At 38.4% G+C, this 20,955-nt stretch overlaps 1 protein-coding gene across 1 annotated transcript; it reads left to right on the top strand.

Annotated features, from left to right (window-relative positions):
- The first annotated feature begins 1,162 nt into the window (after positions 1–1,162).
- sigirr (single immunoglobulin and toll-interleukin 1 receptor (TIR) domain) lies at positions 1,163–12,694 on the top strand. Its single transcript, XM_056265035.1, has 9 exons — positions 1,163–1,373; positions 5,223–5,427; positions 7,384–7,511; positions 7,736–7,876; positions 7,958–8,101; positions 10,628–10,730; positions 10,897–11,047; positions 11,128–11,305; positions 12,486–12,694. The coding sequence occupies exons 1-9, from the start codon at positions 1,259–1,261 to the stop codon at positions 12,656–12,658; spliced, it is 1,338 nt and encodes a 445-aa protein (XP_056121010.1). The 5' UTR covers positions 1,163–1,258; the 3' UTR covers positions 12,659–12,694.
- The last annotated feature ends 8,261 nt before the right edge of the window (positions 12,695–20,955 follow it).

Genomic DNA, 20,955 nt, shown 5'->3' with positions numbered 1-20,955 from the left:
GCAGTGTTTTTCACCACAATGCTTCTTCTTCAGCATTGCGTCTCAGACCTGAAGGCCACCTTGATCTTGTTTGGCAGGTCATTCAGGTCCTCTCTGATCCACAGCTTTGAAACTATACACCACCTGTGATGCAAATAATCAGTCTTTGCAGAGATGCTTACATAAAGTAATTTCATCAGTCTTATTTGCTAGAAGGTTAGACGTACGCTCCTAGCACATTACTGTTAAACCACAAGTTAAAGGGATAGACAGTTCACCCAGAAATTAATATTCTGTCATTTCCAAACCTGTATAGCTTTTTTTAACCCCCATAGAGCGAATTTATGAAGAGTTTATAAAAGTGAATGTGGACGAGCTGTTGAGCTCCATGACCAAAAAGTGTCATAAACATGGTACATACAGTATGACTAACTATTCTTCTGAAGTCAAATGATTGTGTGAAAAACAGAACTGAATTTAAGTTATCATTCACTGAACATCGAGTCTAACCTGCTGTATTTCCAATGAACAGGGAATGGATCATTATTTTTAATTGGATCTTTTCAATAAATCCAGAAATGATTCATTCAGGAATTCATCCAGAACTGCAACAGCCCAGAGGAATTGTTGTAATAAATTGTATACATATTTAAAGTGTCCCTATTATGCTATTTTTAAGGCTCCTAATTTAGTCTCCTACAACAGGTTTACATGCATCAAAAGTAAAAAAAACAAAAACACTTTCAATAAAAATTAAGAAAAAATTCTAAAAGTGGAAATAAAGTGTCTATCGTGTGTTTATTTAATAATAAAGTGTTTATCGGTTGGATTAGGGGTAGGAGGGAGAGCTTTTTTGTTCCATTAAGCTGCATCCATTTAAAAAAAATATATATATATATAATCATTTACACTCTATTATTGCATACCGTTTAATGTACAACAACAATGAGGTGCAAATAGTAGGCCATCTGCCATTATTTAGTATAAATAGCATCTAAATACAGTAGGCTACTATTTACACTTAGTGCAAATAGCCCCTGCCAATAGTTAAAACTTTAAAAACGCATCTCGAGACTCTGTACCCCGTAGCGTCTAATTATATAAACGCCCGTTTACCTGTTCAAAGAGACGCTCAGGTGAACAGGATCACGTGACCCCGTATTACCCACAGTGATTCTAGGCGACAGACTCGCTGCGCACCTTCCGCGTTTATATGACACGCACTGCTAGCAACATCTACAGCCTCTGTTTTCACGGTTAAAGTGCGTTAGTCAACTTCATGACGAACTATTTTACAAGTACACTCTTTCATGAAAGGATTTATCAGAGGACTGCGATGTGGCGTTGTCATTTCATTCTGTATCTGACATGTCTCGCGTTTACTCAGTCTGCGGGTAAGACTTCATTTGAATCTATCTATCTATCTATCTATCTATCTATCTATCTATCTATCTATCTATCTATCTATCTATCTATCTATCTATCTATCTATCTATCTATCTATCTATCTATCTATCTATCTATCTATCTAATGGATAGGGGAGATTGTGATTAATTGTTATTGAAAAGCCTATGTGTTTTTCATTATCTGTATAGTATAGTTTTTTTCTGCACAATTATATTTGTATTTTTACTGCTATTGCCCCTGTAAAAAGATTTGGTCACAAAATTGTTTTGACCTGCAAATACTGCAAATAATCAATTAGCCTAGATGTAAATGTAGGCTATTACATTTAAAACACATGACAACTTGCCCTGACATGAAAATACTCTTCAACCTTTATATCACTGTTGTGTTATTGGTTTCATTTGTTTATACAACAAAAATATGATGATGTCCTGATGACCCCTTACGTTTAAGTTGTTTTTCCGGTTAGTAATGGTCATGCTGTACAATTATTCAGCACTTTGTTTGTCTACCAGAATAAATAAAAAAACCTCAACCTGTAAAGTGAACTTTGTACCTTTAACACAGCGGCTCCTGTTTAATGATTGAATGAAGTTACTGGCTGCAGTGCAGAACATTAATCTCACTTAAATATTACATAGATCCTAATACTGGCTCCATACTGACTATTCAATATTAGTGTTGTCACGATACTAGAATTTCTAACTTCGATACGATACCTTGAAAAATATCGATATTCGATACCACGGAGAAAAAACTGCCACAATATTAAGGGGGTATTTTTTTAATTTAAAGCTAAATATAACAAGTCTAGAACATGACAATGAGGTATATTTTACATGAACAAAAATGTCCTGAGTTCTATTTGTTTATATTTTTTAATTGGACCAGAGCTAACATGATGTATTTTTATTACCTACTGTTATCAAAGATTAAAATATACTGTAACAAAAAAGCACTTAACAGTATCAAATTGGAGGATAGAGAGTCAGTAATGTATAATAATAAGATTAAACATTCAATTTTCAGTTAAAGGCATGTCATTATTGAATTTAGAGATGCCATTGTCTAGCTGTTTAGTTTAATTAATATCTGTGTAATCAAATTGATGATAATAGCTAATGAAGGAAAATTGCAGAATTAAATAATAATTTTTGAATAAAGTTAAATAGGCACCAGTTAATTTACATTTGACCACAGTTACAATATTTACTTGTCTAAGATTCCTCAGTCAGATTATGTTAACTTTAAGAATTAAAACGAGACAACACAGACTCTTATCAACAACAATACTAGGCCATCTTGGTTAATGTTTCAGAAAAGTTCAAATGGGAAGAGTTACAGTGTTTCTTTTAGGATTTTTTTAGCAGTGGGGGCAGGTCTGTCCAAACAACAAGCACCCCTGATGCTGAGCATATGCTGCTAAATAGTAGCCTACCCCTGGAGCCTGTTCCTTAAATCTGTTTTCACCTATACAATAATTTAAAAAAATGAGTGATGTGAGGGATTATTGATAGTCAAACAATCTGGGTGCCCGCAGCCCGCTCGCGTGTCCGCGCTATTCTCCGACATGCCCGCTCGCGGTGTGTAGCGCGTGTCCACGCTATTCTCCGACTCCGACATGCCCGCTCGCGGTGTGTTTTTTACGCGTGTCCGCGCTATTCTCCGACATGCCCGCTCGTGGTGTTCTTTATCAATCAACCAAAGCCGGTCGCGGGGGCGCGGCCCTCGCCATCTTTCCATTCACTTCACTTTTGCTATTTAACCAGAGCGAATGAGACGAGTGCGTAACGTGTGGTGTTTGTCAACGCGCCTTTTGAGAGAAGTGAAAGTGACTGCTCGGCTAGTATCGATACTTCGGGAAATTAGTATTGGTACCGTTCAGATATTTCAGTATCGATATTTATCGAAATATCGATATTTTTGACAACACTATTCAATATTGACAGATCAATTCTTATAACCAAAGGCATTAGTACTCAACCTGAAAGTAATGAATAATGAACCTGTTATAACAGGTCATTTATTGTTAAGTCCTATCGAGTGCATTCAAACAGCACAATGCTTTTGTCAAACCTGTTGTCAATATGATACACAAATCTCTCTTCCGCCTATATGAGCATACATAATGTTGACTTTTTGGTGTGTGTGTGTATGTAAAGCACCTCAAATTACCATCTTACAATTCACCTGCACGGGTGAAAGTGGCCATAAAAGAGTAATCCGGTGTAAATGTGTTCTGGAACAGTCAATATTTGCTCTTATAACATTGTTGTTTCCCCCTCTGCCACTCTTATCCTCCCTAACTTTGAATCATTAGTATTTACATGTATTAGTTTACTTCATATTTTTTGTCTAAAGCTATACTTACAGTATATTATAGATAGTTATTACTATATGAACTGCCTGGGAATTGAATGTTTGACATGTAAAGCACCGAGCTCTACCAGTTGAGTTACAGGAACTAGTTATTCCTACTTGCTTTGAATACACAAATTTTGTTCTACACTTTTATTTTCATACTTGTTTACTTTATATCTAGCTGCATATCAAATATGTGAACTGTTGAATGTGACAAATTCCCAATGGATGAACAGCTGATTTCATATTTTATTAGATTGTTTAACACAGCAATTGGCACTAAGGGCTAAAACTCAAGAATGCAAATGCTGGGTTTGCACATTGCAAGAGCTGGTCCCATTCTACACACTTAACTGACTTAATTGACTTAAATAGTAGGAAAACAAAAACAATTCTTGGAAAGATGTTTTCCATCACGTCACATAGAACTAATGAACACCTGTCTTACCTACCTCGAATCCTGAGATTATGTGTACAGAGAACTTCAGGAAAAGTGTTTGCTAAAGGTCAAACCAAATGACCTGATAGCTATCTTGCTTCTGACCACCACCGCATGTCCAAAGTTTGTTTGTTAAAGGATTTATGGACCAAAACTGCCCACATTGGAGTTTTTCAACCATTTCCCCGGAAATCTACGCGTACAATATTTATGTAGGCAGTGATTTCTATTAAACCTCGGTGTCGTTAATGGACCTGTCACCAGCCGAGCTTTCAAATGAATCTTCATAATGAAGGGCCATTAAATTCATTTTTTATGAACCCTTTTCCATTTGATTGCATAAAATACCATATCCTTGAGGGCAGATGAAGAACATATTGCTCAAGCATGTGAATATGAAGCAGTGCTGATGAGAAACAGCCTCACCTGTGCATCAGAATAGAGTTTCACTCATCTCTCTTGAGATTCAAGACTCAAGCAAGGTTACGCTAATAAAGAAGTCATTGTTTTTAGCTGAGCGCCTTTCAGGTGTGCTCATAAAGCTCATACTGGATTAAGAATCTGGCAGTTTAGTTGTGACGCAACTTATAAAAAGTCACATTTTATACATCATAAAGCCCATTCATAACTAAGGACAATAACTATTACCGATAATGATAAAGATATACAGTCGGGTTTTTTTTTAGTTAATTTAAAATAATAGCACAGTCCACACCGCAACTATAACAATAATGGCACAGAGGAAGGATATCATTAGAATCTCTTTAACAACGTTTTTTTTTTTCTCTAGCTGATGAACAATAAAAACATTGACAGCCAATCAGAATCCTTTCTGCTTTGATTGCGGGCATTTAAAGCGGCAGGCGACAAAACTGCAGAGCATGCTATAATAAATGAACAGATTGGTATCGTGCGTTGGTGTGGATACAACTATTGTTGTCATTATAGATATCTTTATAGTTATTGTTCTTGGAATGAACGGGGCTTAACACACTGGTGCTCACATATTTCTAATTTTTCTCTCTCAAAACAAAGATCCGCTTTGTAGCAGCGTTCCAGACTTCAAGCATGATCAAACTCAGTCGGTTTCTGGGACGCTCGGACACAGCCTGGTCCTCCAATGCAAAGCCTCCATGGGTTTGAACCGCACAGATTCAGACTGTAAAGACCACCTGGAGTGGATGAAAGACGGCACACCGCTGACCAACCTCACCATCTACCCTCAAAATGTACTAAACTGGTGGGTATATGATGCTATATAATGTCCAGCACTGGGTACATAGTGTATCAGTTATTAAAATTGAAATAATGTAATGTGGCCCATTAAACTGAAAATATATGAAAGAAATTTCGATACTTTATAATGAAATTAATCTCTTTGACTGTGTTCTAAATACTAGCGTACTGCATGATGTGTAGTATACACTATATGCTCTAGTAGTGCATACTATTTTTTTTAAATAATGTGAAAGTTTAAAAAATATGTGCACTTGCTAAACATTTCAGTCAGTTGTTTTTGCAGAACCTCTTTACGTTGTGCTTACAAATGCCAGCCAGATATGTTTCTGAAAAAAAAAAATTGTGGATTTTTTAACCAAATTCTCTGTAAAAGAGTCTACTTTTCATCATTCAATTAAATGATCAGTTAAAGGGATAGTTCACCCAAAAATGAAAATTCTGTCAGTAATTACTCACCCTCGTGTTGTTCCAACCCCATAAGACTTTCGTTCATCTTCGGAACAAAAATTAAGATATTTTTGATTAAATCTGAGAGCTGGATCACTCCTCCATAGGCTTCTTAAGGGATCGAAACTGGCCGGCCCAAAAGTTATGAAAGACATTGTTAAAATAGTCCAAGTGACTACAGTGGCTCAATCTTAAGTTTATCAAGCGACGAGAATACTTTTTGTGCGCAAAAAAAACAAACAAAAACAACGACTTTATTCAACTATTCATTTCCTTCTCTGTGGGCCTGATATTTTACGTAGTGATATTGCGCAAAGCTTCTAGGTTGCACATCACACGTAGGCTCACTATTGGCTGACACTGGTCATGTGTGTGATGCGTGACGTACAACCTAGAAGCTTTGCGTAGTTTCACTACGTGAAATCTCACGGCCCACACAGAAGGAAATGAATAGTTGACTAAAGTCGTTATTTTTGTTTGTTTTTTTGCGCACAAAAAGTATTCTCGTCGCTTGATAAACTTAAGATTGAGCCACTGTAGTCACTCCGACTATTTTAACGATGTCTTTCATAACTTTTGGGCCGGCCAGTTTCGATCCCTGAAGAAGCCTATGGAGGAGTGATCCAGCTCTCAGATTTAATCAAAAATATCTTAATTTGTGTTCCGAAGATGAACGAAAGTCTTAAGGGGTTGGAACAACATGAGGGTGAGAAATTACTGACAGAATTTTCATTTTTGGGTGAACTAACCCTTTAAGAAGGAGATGTTACACATTTAGGCTAGGCTGAAGTGATTTATGGCTCATTTAAAGGGATAGTTCACCCAAAAATGAAAATTATCCCATAATTTACTCACCCTTAAGCCATCCTAGGTGGATATGACTTTCTTCTTTCAGCCAAACCGGAGTTATATTAAAACATATCCTGGCTCTTCCAAGCTTTATAATAGGAGTAACTGATATTTTGAAGCCCCAAAAAGCGCACCCATCCAACTAACCCTTGAAGTTGAGTGTATTGAATGTGGTATAATGCACGTTATACCTCACAGCGTGCTATTTTGTATATGCCACATTTCGTCATTGTAATAGGAATAAATCAACTTAATAACAGTTTATTTACACAACATATATTATTTACAGAGTATATTTCAATCATGACAACTCAATCATGAAGGAGTAGTTTTAGCATGTTAATGAATATGGCAATGTTAATGTATTTGGTCTTGGCGGACTAGATCTGCTACACTGCTGCATGAATAGACATGCAGATCAAGGCAGGTGGAGCTGGGGGAGGTGGAGGGGTTCAGAGGAAATCTGACAGTGTGTGGCTGGACTAGCCTACAGAAAACACTGAACCAGAGTATTTAAATGCCAGCAATCTCATTGGCTGCAGGACCAGCGGAGGCTTCAGCTTGTACCATGTGGTAATGGTGTGATTGCTTGCAGATTGCATGTAAAAGACCTATCAGCTTGTGCCATCTAGAGTTTCATGACTATCCAAACACTTGGCAGGGTCACAGATGAGGGTCACATCATTAAGAGCACTGATCTAACACTGACTCTGAGAGATCGGGCTGATTTTGGGGTGTATTTCTGCGTGGTGAGGAACAGCACAGCGCAATTCAACGTTAAAGAATACAGTAAGAAAGAAAATGCCTTATTTAAGTCTTTTAATATTACCTCCAGATTATACTCATTGTCATATTCGTTATTATCCACCATGTAAGAATTTGCATGTGACACATTTGTAAGAATTTACAAATGCCCTAAACATTATAATATAAAGTGTGAAATATATTCAGATTCTTCTCTGCAGTTCTGTGTATATGGTTGATGATCATTTTGATCCAATTTTTTCTCCCAGAATCCCCAAGTCACAGCGGAGCAGTGGTTGCGTCGGTAGTCCTGTTGGTTGTACTCGCTCTTGCAGCGGTGGTCTATTCCAAGTGTCGACTCAACTTTAAACTGTGGTATAAGAATATTTCTGAAGAGTATGAGCTTAATGGTAAGTCTGCATTCTGTTCATTAAAAGCCTTTTATAATCATTGCATTATCATTTCATAAAGATGTTTTTGCTGTTTCTCAGATGGCAAAATGTATGACGCCTACATCTCATATGTCAACAATGAGAATGACAGGAAGTTTGTCAATTTTATCCTGAAGCCTCATTTGGAGAACAAGTACAGTCATAAACTTCTACTCAACGACACAAACATCCTTCCTGGAGCCGGTAAATCTTACAACTATATTCAGATTTATGTGGGCATAAGGTTAAATCATTACACCAGTCTTCAGTGTGATGAGCATTGTAGCTGATCACAGACATGTTGACCGAATGAATGCAGTGATCTCATCCCTGCAGAACGATTTCTGCACTCTCAAGAATGCTTTCATCATAACTAACAGTCCAAACGTGTTGTAAATAAGAGATTCGTTGATTATAACAGGAGTTTTGGTGAGAGTCCAGAACTCAGTCAGTAGCTGCGTTTACATGGTTCAATTGGAATGAAATCAATCCGATTGATGAATCCGAACACGGTGTTTACATGAACGATAAATAAAGTAATCGGGTTGATGTGCGCGTTTATATGTCACAAGATTCAAATCGGAATTGATTTTTTGACATGCGCACACTGCACGAATATATGCCGCTGTTTGCGCATAACTATTCTCCTCTATTGGTTCTTTTTTTTTTTAAACAGCAGACTTAATATTTATCCGTCTCTGGTCATGATTTGGAGACATGAACCGTTTTGCCGTGCTGCTTATATTGATCACGCATTAAAACCCCGTGCCCAAAACCAGTCGTCCATGGATGAGAGTCTGAAACAAGCACTGGTGGGACGTTGTCCTGCTTCACTTCACAGACGCTGAGTGAAATGAGAATTTTTAATAACGGAACACTCATTTATATTCACTTTATTCAACAGGAAGAACAGCTCGTTCCGTGCGTCATACGTCATTACGCTATTTCAACGTCATTGCACATGCGCAGTCCTTTCAGTTTCGGTTTTCAATCCGATCAAGTGTTTACATGTTCTCTCGATCGGATTACAAAAGGATTAAACCACCCCTTTCAATCCGATCGAAATTTCAATCGGATCGAGCTCGATCGGATCGATTAAGGTGTTTACATGAAGGTTTTTTAGTCCGATTGAGCCGTCAATCCGATTATAAGTGTCCATGTAAACGCAGCAACTGATAAACTCGCGCTGTTTGATTGACAGCTCCAGCGATTGTAAAGGGAGCGTTCTTTGATCGCTTTCTATATATAATTTAATCACAGTTTAAATAACAGATTATTTTCATCCTACTAATGGTGTGTTCACACCGAACACGAATTTAATTATTTGCGCGAGTACATTACATACAAAGTCAATGCAAAGACGCGAATAGACGCATCATTCGCGCCGGGCGTTGCGAATGACGCGAATTGGGCGACGCGTTTGCCGCGAATGTCTTCCGCGCAAGTTGAAAAATTTGAACTCGAGCGAATGTTCAAGCGTCTAACTAGACGCGATAGACGCGTATTTGACGCTCTATTCGCGTTCGGTGTGAACACACCATAAGAGAAACAATATGAGGTTAACCGTTTAGTCGCTGGTTTGATTTACTGATGCATAGACAAAGAACATCTGACTGTACATGAATCATTACATATCAGAAATCACTGGTCACAGATCATATTAGGCATTAGAATGAACACAGTTACTTACATGTTGTCGCATTACTGTCAAGTCCATATCGTAAAAGTCTGTTTGCAAAGTCGAAATTGTGACTGATTTTCCAAAGAATCCACAGTGATATGTACCATATAAATAATGCTCAACTGAGACATTCACATTGTTGACATGCTAATTTTTGGACTAACTAGGTGATTGAGTTCTGAAACTTACAGAATATTCTTATTGTATGATGACCTCTTATATGTGACCTCTTGACCACAAAACCAGTCACAAGTCGCACAGGTATATTTGTGGCAATAACCAACAATACATTGTATGGGTCAAAATGGATCGATTTTTCTTTTATGCCAAAAATCAGTAGGATATTAAGCAAAGATCATGTTCCATGAAGATATTTTGTAAATTTCCTACCGTAAATATATAAGAAATTTATTTTTGTGAGTGGATGTAGCAAAATCGCAAACATAAATGGACAACTTTAAAGGCGATTTTCTCAATGTTTGAATTTTTTTGCACCCTCAGATTCCAGATTTTCAAATAGTCGTATCTCGGCCAAATATTGTACTATCCTAACAAACCACACAGCAATGGAAAGCGTATGTATCCAGCTTTCATGTGATGTATTAATCTCAATGTAAAAAAATTTGACACATGTGACTGGTTTTGTGGTTCATGGTCACATATGTCAAAAGCTCAAGGAAAATTTGATTTCTCCGTTCATGACCCCTTTAATTAATTTATGGATTTGGCAGACAAAGTAACTTACACTCCATTTAAGGTTTTTTTTCAGCATTCACATTTTATTAGTTGCATTCCCAGGGAATCGAACCCATGACTTAGGTGTTACTAGTGCCATGCTCTACTGTTTGAAGTTACAGGAGTACTATTTATGTTAAATAAAACATATTTATTACCTATTTTAAAATAATAATAAGTACATATTTAACAGACAGCAACGGTTTTGTTTGTATCAAATTAAATATGGTCTCATATTTGACTTAGGTCTATTGATAGTCTTGGAAAATGCACAATTTAAAGCACAACATATGTATTGTGCCTTATTTCCTCAGAGCCGTCTGCAGAGCTGCTGATGAACATTAGTCGCTGTCGACGGCTGATTGTGGTGCTTTCTCAGGCGTACCTGGAGCAGGAGTGGTGCACCACCAACTTTAGGTGTCATGTTACTTGTTTGGACTTCAATGTTTAGTTTGAGTTAGTTTCCTGTTTCCTGTTTTGTAGTCATTACTCCCTGATTATTTGCATCTGTGTCTTGTTAATCTAGTCTTCCCTGTGTATATAAGCCCTAAGCTGCGTCCTAAAATTCTGTTTTAATGTTCAGGCAGGGTCTGTGGCATCTGCTGGAGCTGTCGAGGAAGCCCATTTTCATCACATTTCAGTCGCAGCAGAAGCAAATAAGCCAGGACATCAGTCAACAGCTGAGACAACACCAACCTCGAATCACAACAATCACCTGGGGCGCACACTCCATGGTGAGACCCTCACACTGCTCAATAAATCTCTGAAATTTAGGATAAAAAGAAACCTAATCATACTCTTTCCTTTCTCACAGACCCCTTCTTCAGGGTTCTGGAAGGAGCTTGCGTTGGCAATGCCGCGTAAGGTGACGTTTCACAGGGAGTCGGCGGGCGATCCACAGACTTTGTTGCAAGGTGATAAAGATCCGATGCTCACGCAGCAGCCTGATTACCTGGACTGCAGACCGGACCCAGATCCCGCAGGAGACCTGGGTACGAAACGTGCTTCTTGAACCAAAAGAGTTTATATTTTTTGAGTGTCATTACAACAATGATATATGATCTGGGTTAGTGCTGGATTAGGCTTCCTTTAAAGGCATCGTTCTGTGGAGCACAAAACTAGATATTTTGAAGAATGTTTGAAGAACGTTTCTTCAACTTATTTGTGATTGAACTCTCCATTTAAGACAAGCTTTACTTTGCCATACAGTTTTTAACCTTACAAAGAAAGCCTACTGCATCATATCTGATGCGAATTGATGCGAATGATGCGAAAGGTCTAATTATCAACACATTTGTTTTACACAATCTACTACATGTCTTCTGTCGTCTGATTAATAGATTATACTGTATTTGCAAGTAAAAGATATTTTAGTATAATTCTAAAAATGTCCACCTTCAGTGTCTTTTTGCTACAAAAATGTTAATGATTTTTATGAAGTAAATCAGGCTTTTGAGGAGCGTTTATTTGTTCATCTCGCGATCATTCTTGTATTGCATTGCATTATACGTTCCCCCCCCCCCCCCCCACAATAAAAACTACATCCATCCATCATTAAAGTAATCCATAGTGTAATCCATAAATAATCCATAATCCATAGCTCCAGGGTGTTAATAAAGGCCCTCTGAAGCGAAGCGTTTTTGTAAGAAAAATATCCATATTTATAACTTTATAAACGGTAATGGCCGTACACGAGTCGAGTTCCGGCGGATCAGTGACCTCTGACCCGCCACATGGCTCATAACGTATAACGCATTGCTTCGCTTCAGAAGGTCTTTATTAATCCTCATGAAGCCGTATGGATTTCTTTTATGTTGGATGTATGCGCTTTTGGGGCTTCAGAATCTCAGCTACTATTCATTGCCATTATGAAGCTTTGAAGAGCCAGGATATTTTTTAATGTAACTCCGTTTGGCTGTTAGAAGAAAGTCATATAACACCTATGATGGCTTGAAGGGGAGTAAATTATGGGATAATTAAAATTTTGGGGTGAACTAACCCTTTAAACATCATCTATATATTGTCTAAAGATTCAATAAAAATAAATCAGGTTCCATTACAAAAAAAAAAAGGATTTTTCTTACTATCATTTCATGTGTCAGGCTTTACAGGGTTTACATTATAAAGGGTTACAACATTTTATTGTACATATACAATGTGTTTACCTCATAGGTTTGCGTTTGCCCATCTACAAGACCCTTCCCTCCAAAGCTCCAGTGCTTCCTGCTGGTCCAGGTGAGACGGATGAACCCAAACCCCCAGAGATAGATGTATCTGACCTCGGCTCGAGGAACTACGCCGCCCGCACAGACTTTTACTGCCTGGTCTCCGAGGACGATATATGAGACACACACTCCTGTTCCTTTTTGCACTTTTAAGTCACTTTTCCCCCAATGATTTCATGTTACTGTTTTTTTGTTTGTTTTTTAATCTACACCTGTACAGTTTTGCATGCACACTTCTTAATGTTTTTATGCAAAATGTTTAATAACATTTCATGTATAGTCATAGGGATGTTGGTTGTGTATATATTTGAATAAAGTTCTGGGGTCCATGTTTTATTTGGTTTTGACTTCATTATAACACCCCTACGTCTGAATATGCCTACTTGCCTACCATACAGTAGGCGAAAAACAGTATGCTATTCATAAAACAGTATGCAAACGTACCATGTACTATGCAACATGGCAGCTTATGCTATGTCTTGTTCCCTCCTCTCAGGGAACCGAGGTTACATGAGGTAACCAGAGACGTTCCCTTTCAAGTTCGGTTCTCTCGACATTGCGTCAGTAGCTGATTGGGATCCTATAAAATCCCGTCGTGTTAATAGCAAGGGTCCAGCTAAGCTGCAAGCAAAATCGCTGACCTTCGCTTAAAGTGCTTCATGCAACGGAAGACTTCATATGCTCACGATATATCTACCATAAGTGCGAGTTGCACAAGCATTTGCAAAAGCATTTGCAAGCATTTGCAAACAGCAGCACAGCCGGTGCTTATCATAGAAAAGCAAAAAATGGCGGCAGCACTAGTGTATATAACGGTTAGTGTAAGCAATACCACACTCCCTTATGAAAGCAACGGCACAGTGCTTATAATAGAAAGTAATGAACGGCATATATAGTGGTTAGTGAATGAGTGCGCGGCCGGAGCTTTTTGTGCTTTATTCAAGACAGACCGCTGTTCTGAGGTGGGGGGCTGCTTCTTCCCGCCTATTTTGCGCTTCTTCCTCGCCTGCGAGATTTCATAGGGCTTCAGTATACTCACTGAAAAAGTGTTTCCCCCTTAGCGTCAGCTATTGACGCAATGTCGAGAGAACCCAACTTGAAAGAGAAATACTGCTGATGGCCTAATACGAAATTCTGAAGTGAACATTTTATTATCCCACTTCGCTATCCCTTGAAGCCACGGGAGAGGAGTTGTGAATGGCAGTGTAGCAACACAACTGAAAGTGACAACATGGTGGATGTAGTACGTCCTAATTTATTTCATACTACCCATTTACATACCACAAAGAATACTTTTTTTAATGATTTTTTTAAAGTCGGCAAGAAACAGATTGCGATAATCTTTTATTCCCTATTGTGATGTACATCAGAGATCTCATGTGAGTGACAGGTTGTCCCACCCATAAAAACAAAACAAATTAAATAATCAAATTATCCAAATTTATCAATTTTATTGTTATTTAAAATACGTAGCTACTTAAGTGACTGATACAATCTTTGTCATCATGGAATATACTTGTTTGATCACATAGAGTTCACAGAGTTTGAGGCTAATGTTCAAGGCCTGAGGTGAATTATTCCTTGTCCCTATAATTATAGATATGAAACTCACTCAAAATAATAGAAATCAAATACAATACTAATATAAAAATGTTAAATTAAATTTAATACACCTACTGTACAAAACACATCAGTATCTGAGATACTGATGTAGCACTGTAGTTTGCTATGACCCCCTTCCTGTTCGCAGGAGTGATGAGATAGTTAGTAGACTGTCCTCACTCAATGCCTGACTGTCCAAGTGGTGTCCGCAAAATAATATAGAATTTATAGACAATTGTAAAAAAAAAAATTGGGGCAAACCTGACCTGTTGAAAAGAGATGGTATTCATCCCTCCTGGGATGGTGCTGCTCTTCTCTCTAGTAATATGGCACATAGTCTTAGAGCTCAAACATGACAATCTGGGGCTCAGGTCAGGAAGCAGACAGACTGGCAAAACCGACCGTCTGCTATCTGTCTCACGTCACTGAGATCAGATAAATCCCATCACATAGAGACTCTTTCACCTAGATATCATCATATAGAGACTGTGTCTGTTCCCCGAATTAGGAAAAAACTTCCAAACCCAGTTAAGGTTAAAAATTGAATTGATGTTCAACAAATAAAAAAACAGATATAATACAAATGAGCAAATGATAAAACTTGGGTTGCTGAATATTCGATCCCTTACTTCAAAAGTACTTATTGTTAATGATATGATTACAGACTATAACCTAGATGTGCTGTGTTTGACAGAAACCTGGCTAAAACCAATCGATTACATTACTTTAAATGAGTCTACCCCCCAGGATTAGTTATAAACATGAACCTCGTCTGAAAGGCAAAGGGGGAGGTGTTGCTGTCATTTATAGTAATACTTTCAAAATTACTAAGAAGTCTATAAATATAAGTTTAAAAAAAAAATGTATGTAACAATATATAGTGTAAATGATAAATCACGTTTGAGATTTGTGCTGGCTACTGTATACAGGCCACCAGGGCACCATACAGACTTTATCAAAGAATTTGCTGACTTACTATCAGTTAGTAAGTGACAGTAAGTGAAAGGTTCGCGTTTAAAGTCTGTTTAGAGAGAACGCCGTCGTCTTAGTGGCCCCTAATGTAATAATAAATGATAATTTTGTGGGAAGTGAATCAATCAAAACCAACTTTAGCTGGAAAAACATTATTCAAAATCGCTATAAAGCCAAAACAATCTCTGTTACCGTAAATTGTATGTTTATCTCTGTAAAGCTGCTTTGAAACAATCTCCATTGTTAAAAGCGCTATATAAATGAAGATGACTTGTCTTAACTAGTACTGGCTGCAGATAAAGTCCAAATTGTTGGTGATTTTAATATTCATGTAACGAATCAATTCACTGGAGGCAAGCTGGTGAGGACCCAAACGCAAACTTTAATATAAACACTACATTAAACACAAAACAAAGGCATGGCCAGGCATGAAACAGAAAACAGAACAAGGATCAGGACATACAACACTAGAAACATTCAATCCTCGACCAAGACACAGGGCAAACATGAGGGCTTAAATACACTGACTCAGGGCCGGCTCTAACCCCTTGGTTGCCCTAGGCGATATTGAGTTTTGCACCCCCCCCCCCCCCCCCCCCCCCCCCCAAAAAAAAAAAATTATAAGTATTTATTAAACTAAACATGCTCTTATAGTTACTCAAAAACTTAAACAATAAATTGTTCATACAAATGCTACAAAGAACGTTCAAGGATATTTATATCATTGAACAACGATATTTTATCTGACCATAAATAACTTTTAGTAGATAACTTACAACTACTACCACCTCTATTACAATCTATTGGGCTGCTACAAGGTTAAGGGGGTTTCGGGGGTATTTCCCCGTAAGAAAATTTTGTGCATTTTAATGTTAAATTCATCAATCTGGTGCACTTTGAGAGTTCAAAACTAAAAGCTCCAACCCATATTCAGTGGGCAAATTGAACAAAGAAAAATTCAAACCTCTTTTAATTACAGTGTCTGTCTATTACACTACTACATAATAATATATATAATATTAATCCCATGACAGTAATTGCCATACGCTATATTGTAAAACAAATGCACTGAAAAATAAAGGAAACTTTCATGAGTATTGTACAAATTTCTATAGGCCTACTTGAAAGTAAGTTATATATTTAGATGTAACCCAGTGCCGCCAATTAAGCAAAACAAAACGAATGGGCCACCCATGGGCGTAGGTTTGGTCTCAGCTTTGGTGGGGACATCCACCGTCGCTTTGGATAAAAAGTGTCTGCTAAATGAATAAATGTAAATCTGTTGTGGTTTGATGCTGTCTTTCCTGCATACAAAATGGTTAATTAAATCTGTTGTCTATCCTATGGCTAGCAAGTTTAACCCTCCTACCAGATATTGTTATTTGGATATTATCAATCAAATAATGATTCATTATATTTGAATAACCAACAGTGTTAACTTTTGCCTTTTTAACATTGCCAACATGTTTTTCCAGCACATGTGTCTAGCAAGTAGGCTACACTACAAATACATTACATAAACAGAATGTAGAAACGAAAAATGTCTCAGATGATCCACTGTTTATGACTGCAAGATTCTAAGTTAAGGTAGGCTAATTAACATTCAGTGACTTGCTAACACCCCTAATTAATGCTCCTAACCTTGAAAGATTGCAGAAGCTAGGTTTAACTGTAACAATATCCTGGGTAACCAGGATCACCAGATAATACTATTTTCCACAGTAGAATCTGCATTTGAAAGCCTGGTCAGTCACTACTAACGTTACTGCTAGTTATTTGTGTGGCTAGTTATTTTTGCCTACTTACACTCTGCTTTATGAAAAAGCTTCGTATGTCCCCTTTCTTCTTCTTGGGTGACATAGCTGATCTACAAAGTACAAAAAGGGGCAAAAAACGGAATATTCAAATGTTTTACTCTGGCCTTTGTATATGGCAGGCAGAGAGACAGCCCTGGTAACTTACCGTCGGCGTCGTCACGCGCGCACACACACAGACACACACACACACACACACACACACACACACACACACACACACACACACACACGCACACACCACCCGCTCGCTGCCAGTGAGTGCAAGCACAAAAAGTAGTCCCGGCCCGCGCGTGTAGCCTGCCTGTCAGATACCCCGCCGCCAATCAAATTACGGCGTATCTTGTACTGTAGTCGCCCTGGCCGTTGTCAATCGATCCAAATATCAGCGCAAAGATCAAAATAGCAGTTCAAAGGAGCTTGCTAAATATTGGTGGGGACAAATTTGTCACCTCAAAATATTGATTGGGACTAGTACCTAGCGTCCCCCCCTAAACCTACGCCCTTGGGGCCACCGATGTACGAGTTTTATGGGCCGTTAAGGCAAAAATAGAAAAATAAAAGTATGAGATGTATGTATCGGCCCAAAAAGCACGTCGGGCCCGCGGGAATCTCCCGGTTGTCCCGATGGCCAGAACATTTGACACCTTAATGGATGAGATGAGAAGACTTACCTCTATACTGGGCTTTCTTTTTATCTTGTTGCTTTCTCCGTTTTCGTCCCTGTGCACCAGAGGGTTTAGACCGCTTCATTTTCGATCAGCGCGCGCAGCAGCCCAAGTACAGCCGTAACGTAACGCAACTAACCCCCGCCCCCCCTTTAGGAAATGATCGATAATAATCATCTATTCAATCTAAAAATCAGGTTGACAAGTAATTAACCGTATGGCTGAGGGGCGCCTTAGGATGATCATGTTTAATAAACATGTTTTTGTTTCGCTTGTCATTCTAATTCTATGATTAATGGGAAGTAGGCCAAGGGCGACACTAGAGGGCGCCCGCGCCCCCAACACATTTGTCGCCCTAGGCAACCGCCTACTTCGCCTATAGCAATCGCGGCCCTGCACTGACTAATTACAAGACAAGGAACACCTGTGAACAATCATCAGACAATTAACAATTGACAAGACACATGGCAGGCTCACATGACAAACAGGGAATCACATGACAGACAAGAACAAGGAACAAGACACAAAACCCACACCGTGACAATACATGTAGATAATGAAAAAGATCCATCCGGATTGGCATTTAAAGACATTCTTAACTCTATTGAAGTTAGACAACACGTGTCAGGACCTACTCATTGTTGTAATCATACTCTAGATCTAATATTATCACATGGCTGTTGAAATTCTGCAGCAGAGCGATTAAATCTCAGATCATTATCTAGTCTCGTGTAAACTTCATTCAGCCAAGGCTGCAAAGCCGATTCCGTGTTATAAATATGTTAGACCTATCACTTCTGCCACTAAAGATTGCTTTATTAATAATCTTCCTGATCAGTTTCATCATCTCAGCATCCCAGATAGCTTAGAAGAACTCGATATTGCGACAGAAACTTTTAACTCTCTCTTTTCCAGCACTTTAGACACAGTTGCTCCGTTGCGCTTAAACAAGATTAAAGAAAATAGTCCAACGCCGTGGTACAGTGAGCACACTCAGGCCCTAAAGAGAGCAGCCAGAAAAATGGAGCGCAACTGGAAGAAAACTAAACTAGAGGTATTTCGCATTTCATGGAAGGAGAGCTCGATTGCATACAGAGAGGCCTTAAAAGCTGCTAGATCTGTTTATTTTTCAACCCTATTAGAAGAAAATAAACAAAACCCTAGGCATTTCTTTGAAACGGTTACTAAACTAACGAAAAATAAAGCGTCAAGCCCAGAAGCTTCCAAGCAGCACAGCAGTAATGACTTTATGAACTTCTTTACTTACAAGATTGATAATATCAGGGAGAAAATTATAACTATGCAACTGTCTACTACAGTATCGCATCAGGGAGTGCATTGTAGTCTCCCTAAGGAAAAATGCGATTCATTCATTGCTATAGGACATGAAGAATTGTCTAAACACGTTAAATCATCTAAATCGACAACATGTATGTTAGACCCTATACCGACTAAGCTATTGAAAGAGATGCTTCCAGAGGTCATAGATCCTCTTCTCAATATCATTCATTCATCTTTGTCATTAGGATACGTACCAAAAACTTTTAAGTCAGGATTTAGACCATACCATAGAACTGAGACGGCTCTCATTAGAGTCACAAATGATTTGCTCTTATCATCCGATCATGGTTGTATCCCTCTATTAGTGTTACTTGATCTTAGTTCTGCATTTGATGCTATTGACCACAACATTCTTTTAAATAGACTCGAAAATTATGTTGGTGTAGCACTTGTCTGAATTATTAGCAGTAATTTAGTAGATTTTCTTTTACTTTAGTTTTATAATACAGATAAGATTTGAATTCCGTCAGAAGAATTAGGGATCGCTAAGGAGACAGCGGGTTAACATGAGAAGTAACAGACAGATACAAAATTGAATTAGAAATATAATTGGTTTCACTTGAAAGAAAAAAAATTGAAAATTTATAAAAGTAAATTACAAGATCACATAAACAATAGACAATAAAATTTACTATGAAAATTTCCACCACGAGTGCACTCTTGTCGGTGTTTTCAAATATGTACCCACATAGTCAGCTCAACACTCAGAAAGAAAATAGAAAATAACAAACAAGATACAACAAAAGAGAGTATAATCTCTCTCTAAAGACCCTCAAGTATCTCTCGTAAAAGTTCCAATGTCTGGGTTGTGGTTGACCATACACCCTCAAAAAGAAAAAAAAAGTTCTTAAAGGAACACTCCGACTTTTTGGGACTTTAGCCTATTCACCTTATCCCCCAGAGTTAGATAAGTCCATACATACCTTTTTCATCTCCGTGCGTGCTATAAGTCTGTTTGACGCACCCACCGCTAGCCTAGCTTAGCACAAAGACTGGATGCAAATGGTTGCAGCTAGCATACTAATCCAAATAAGTGACAAAATAACGGAAACATTTTCCTATTTACATGTTGTGATTTGTATAGTCACAGAGTGTACAAAAAACAAAGTCACATGAGACACAGACATATTTTAACCGTATAAATACTGGGAACTATATTCTCTGAAGGCGAAGCACTGCTACTTGGGCGGAGTGATAACCGCAGCACCTGAGACGAGCCGTACTGAGGAGCAGAGAGCGCGTCTCAGGTGAGAAGGAGGACCGTCCTTTCTCTCTGGACGAACAGTATAAACTGGCAATTCAGCTGCCTGATTCACCACAACATACACCTCAGACTCCCACTTGTCTGCTAACTTATGCTTCCCGCGTAGCCTAACGTTCCTCACAAACACTCGATCACCAATCTCCAAAGAACAATGAGTTACGGAATTGTCAAACCTAGCTTTGTTTCTTTCTGCACTTTTTGACATACCACGTGACGCAAGCGAATAGCTCTCTTTCAGATTGGTTTTCAGATGCTTGACATACTCTGAATGAGACTGTCGCGGACCATCTTGATACGGCAACCCAAAAGCAAGATCTACGGGTAACCTGGGTTGACATCCAAACATCAATTCGTAGGGAGTGAACCCAGTGACCTCATGTTTCGTGCAATTGTACGCATGAGCTAAGGGTTTTACAAAATCTCTCCAACGGACCTTATCTTTTTCTTCCAAGGTACCTAACATACTGAGCAAAGTCCTATTGAAACGTTCAACAGGATTTCCCTTGGGATGATAAGGGGTTGTTCGTTTTTTTTTTTAACACCTGCCATTTCACAGAGCTCTTTGATGGTGCGCGATTCAAAATGGTCCCTGGTCGCTATGAAGACGCTCGGGGAACCCATAGTGTACAACAAAATTGTCCCAAAGATATTTCGCCACCATTCTTGCCTTTTGGCTGGGTGTGGGGACTGCCACAGCATATTTAGTAAAGAAATCAGTGATTACCAAGATGTCCCTCGTGTTACTCTTGTTTGGCT

This window comes from Rhinichthys klamathensis, unplaced genomic scaffold (genome assembly GCF_029890125.1).
Source record: "Rhinichthys klamathensis goyatoka isolate OS25496 unplaced genomic scaffold, OSU_Roscu_1.1 h1tg000228l_1, whole genome shotgun sequence".
In the NCBI taxonomy this organism is placed as follows: domain Eukaryota; kingdom Metazoa; phylum Chordata; class Actinopteri; order Cypriniformes; family Leuciscidae; genus Rhinichthys; species Rhinichthys klamathensis.
This window is presented reverse-complemented; position numbering and strand designations above follow the sequence as displayed.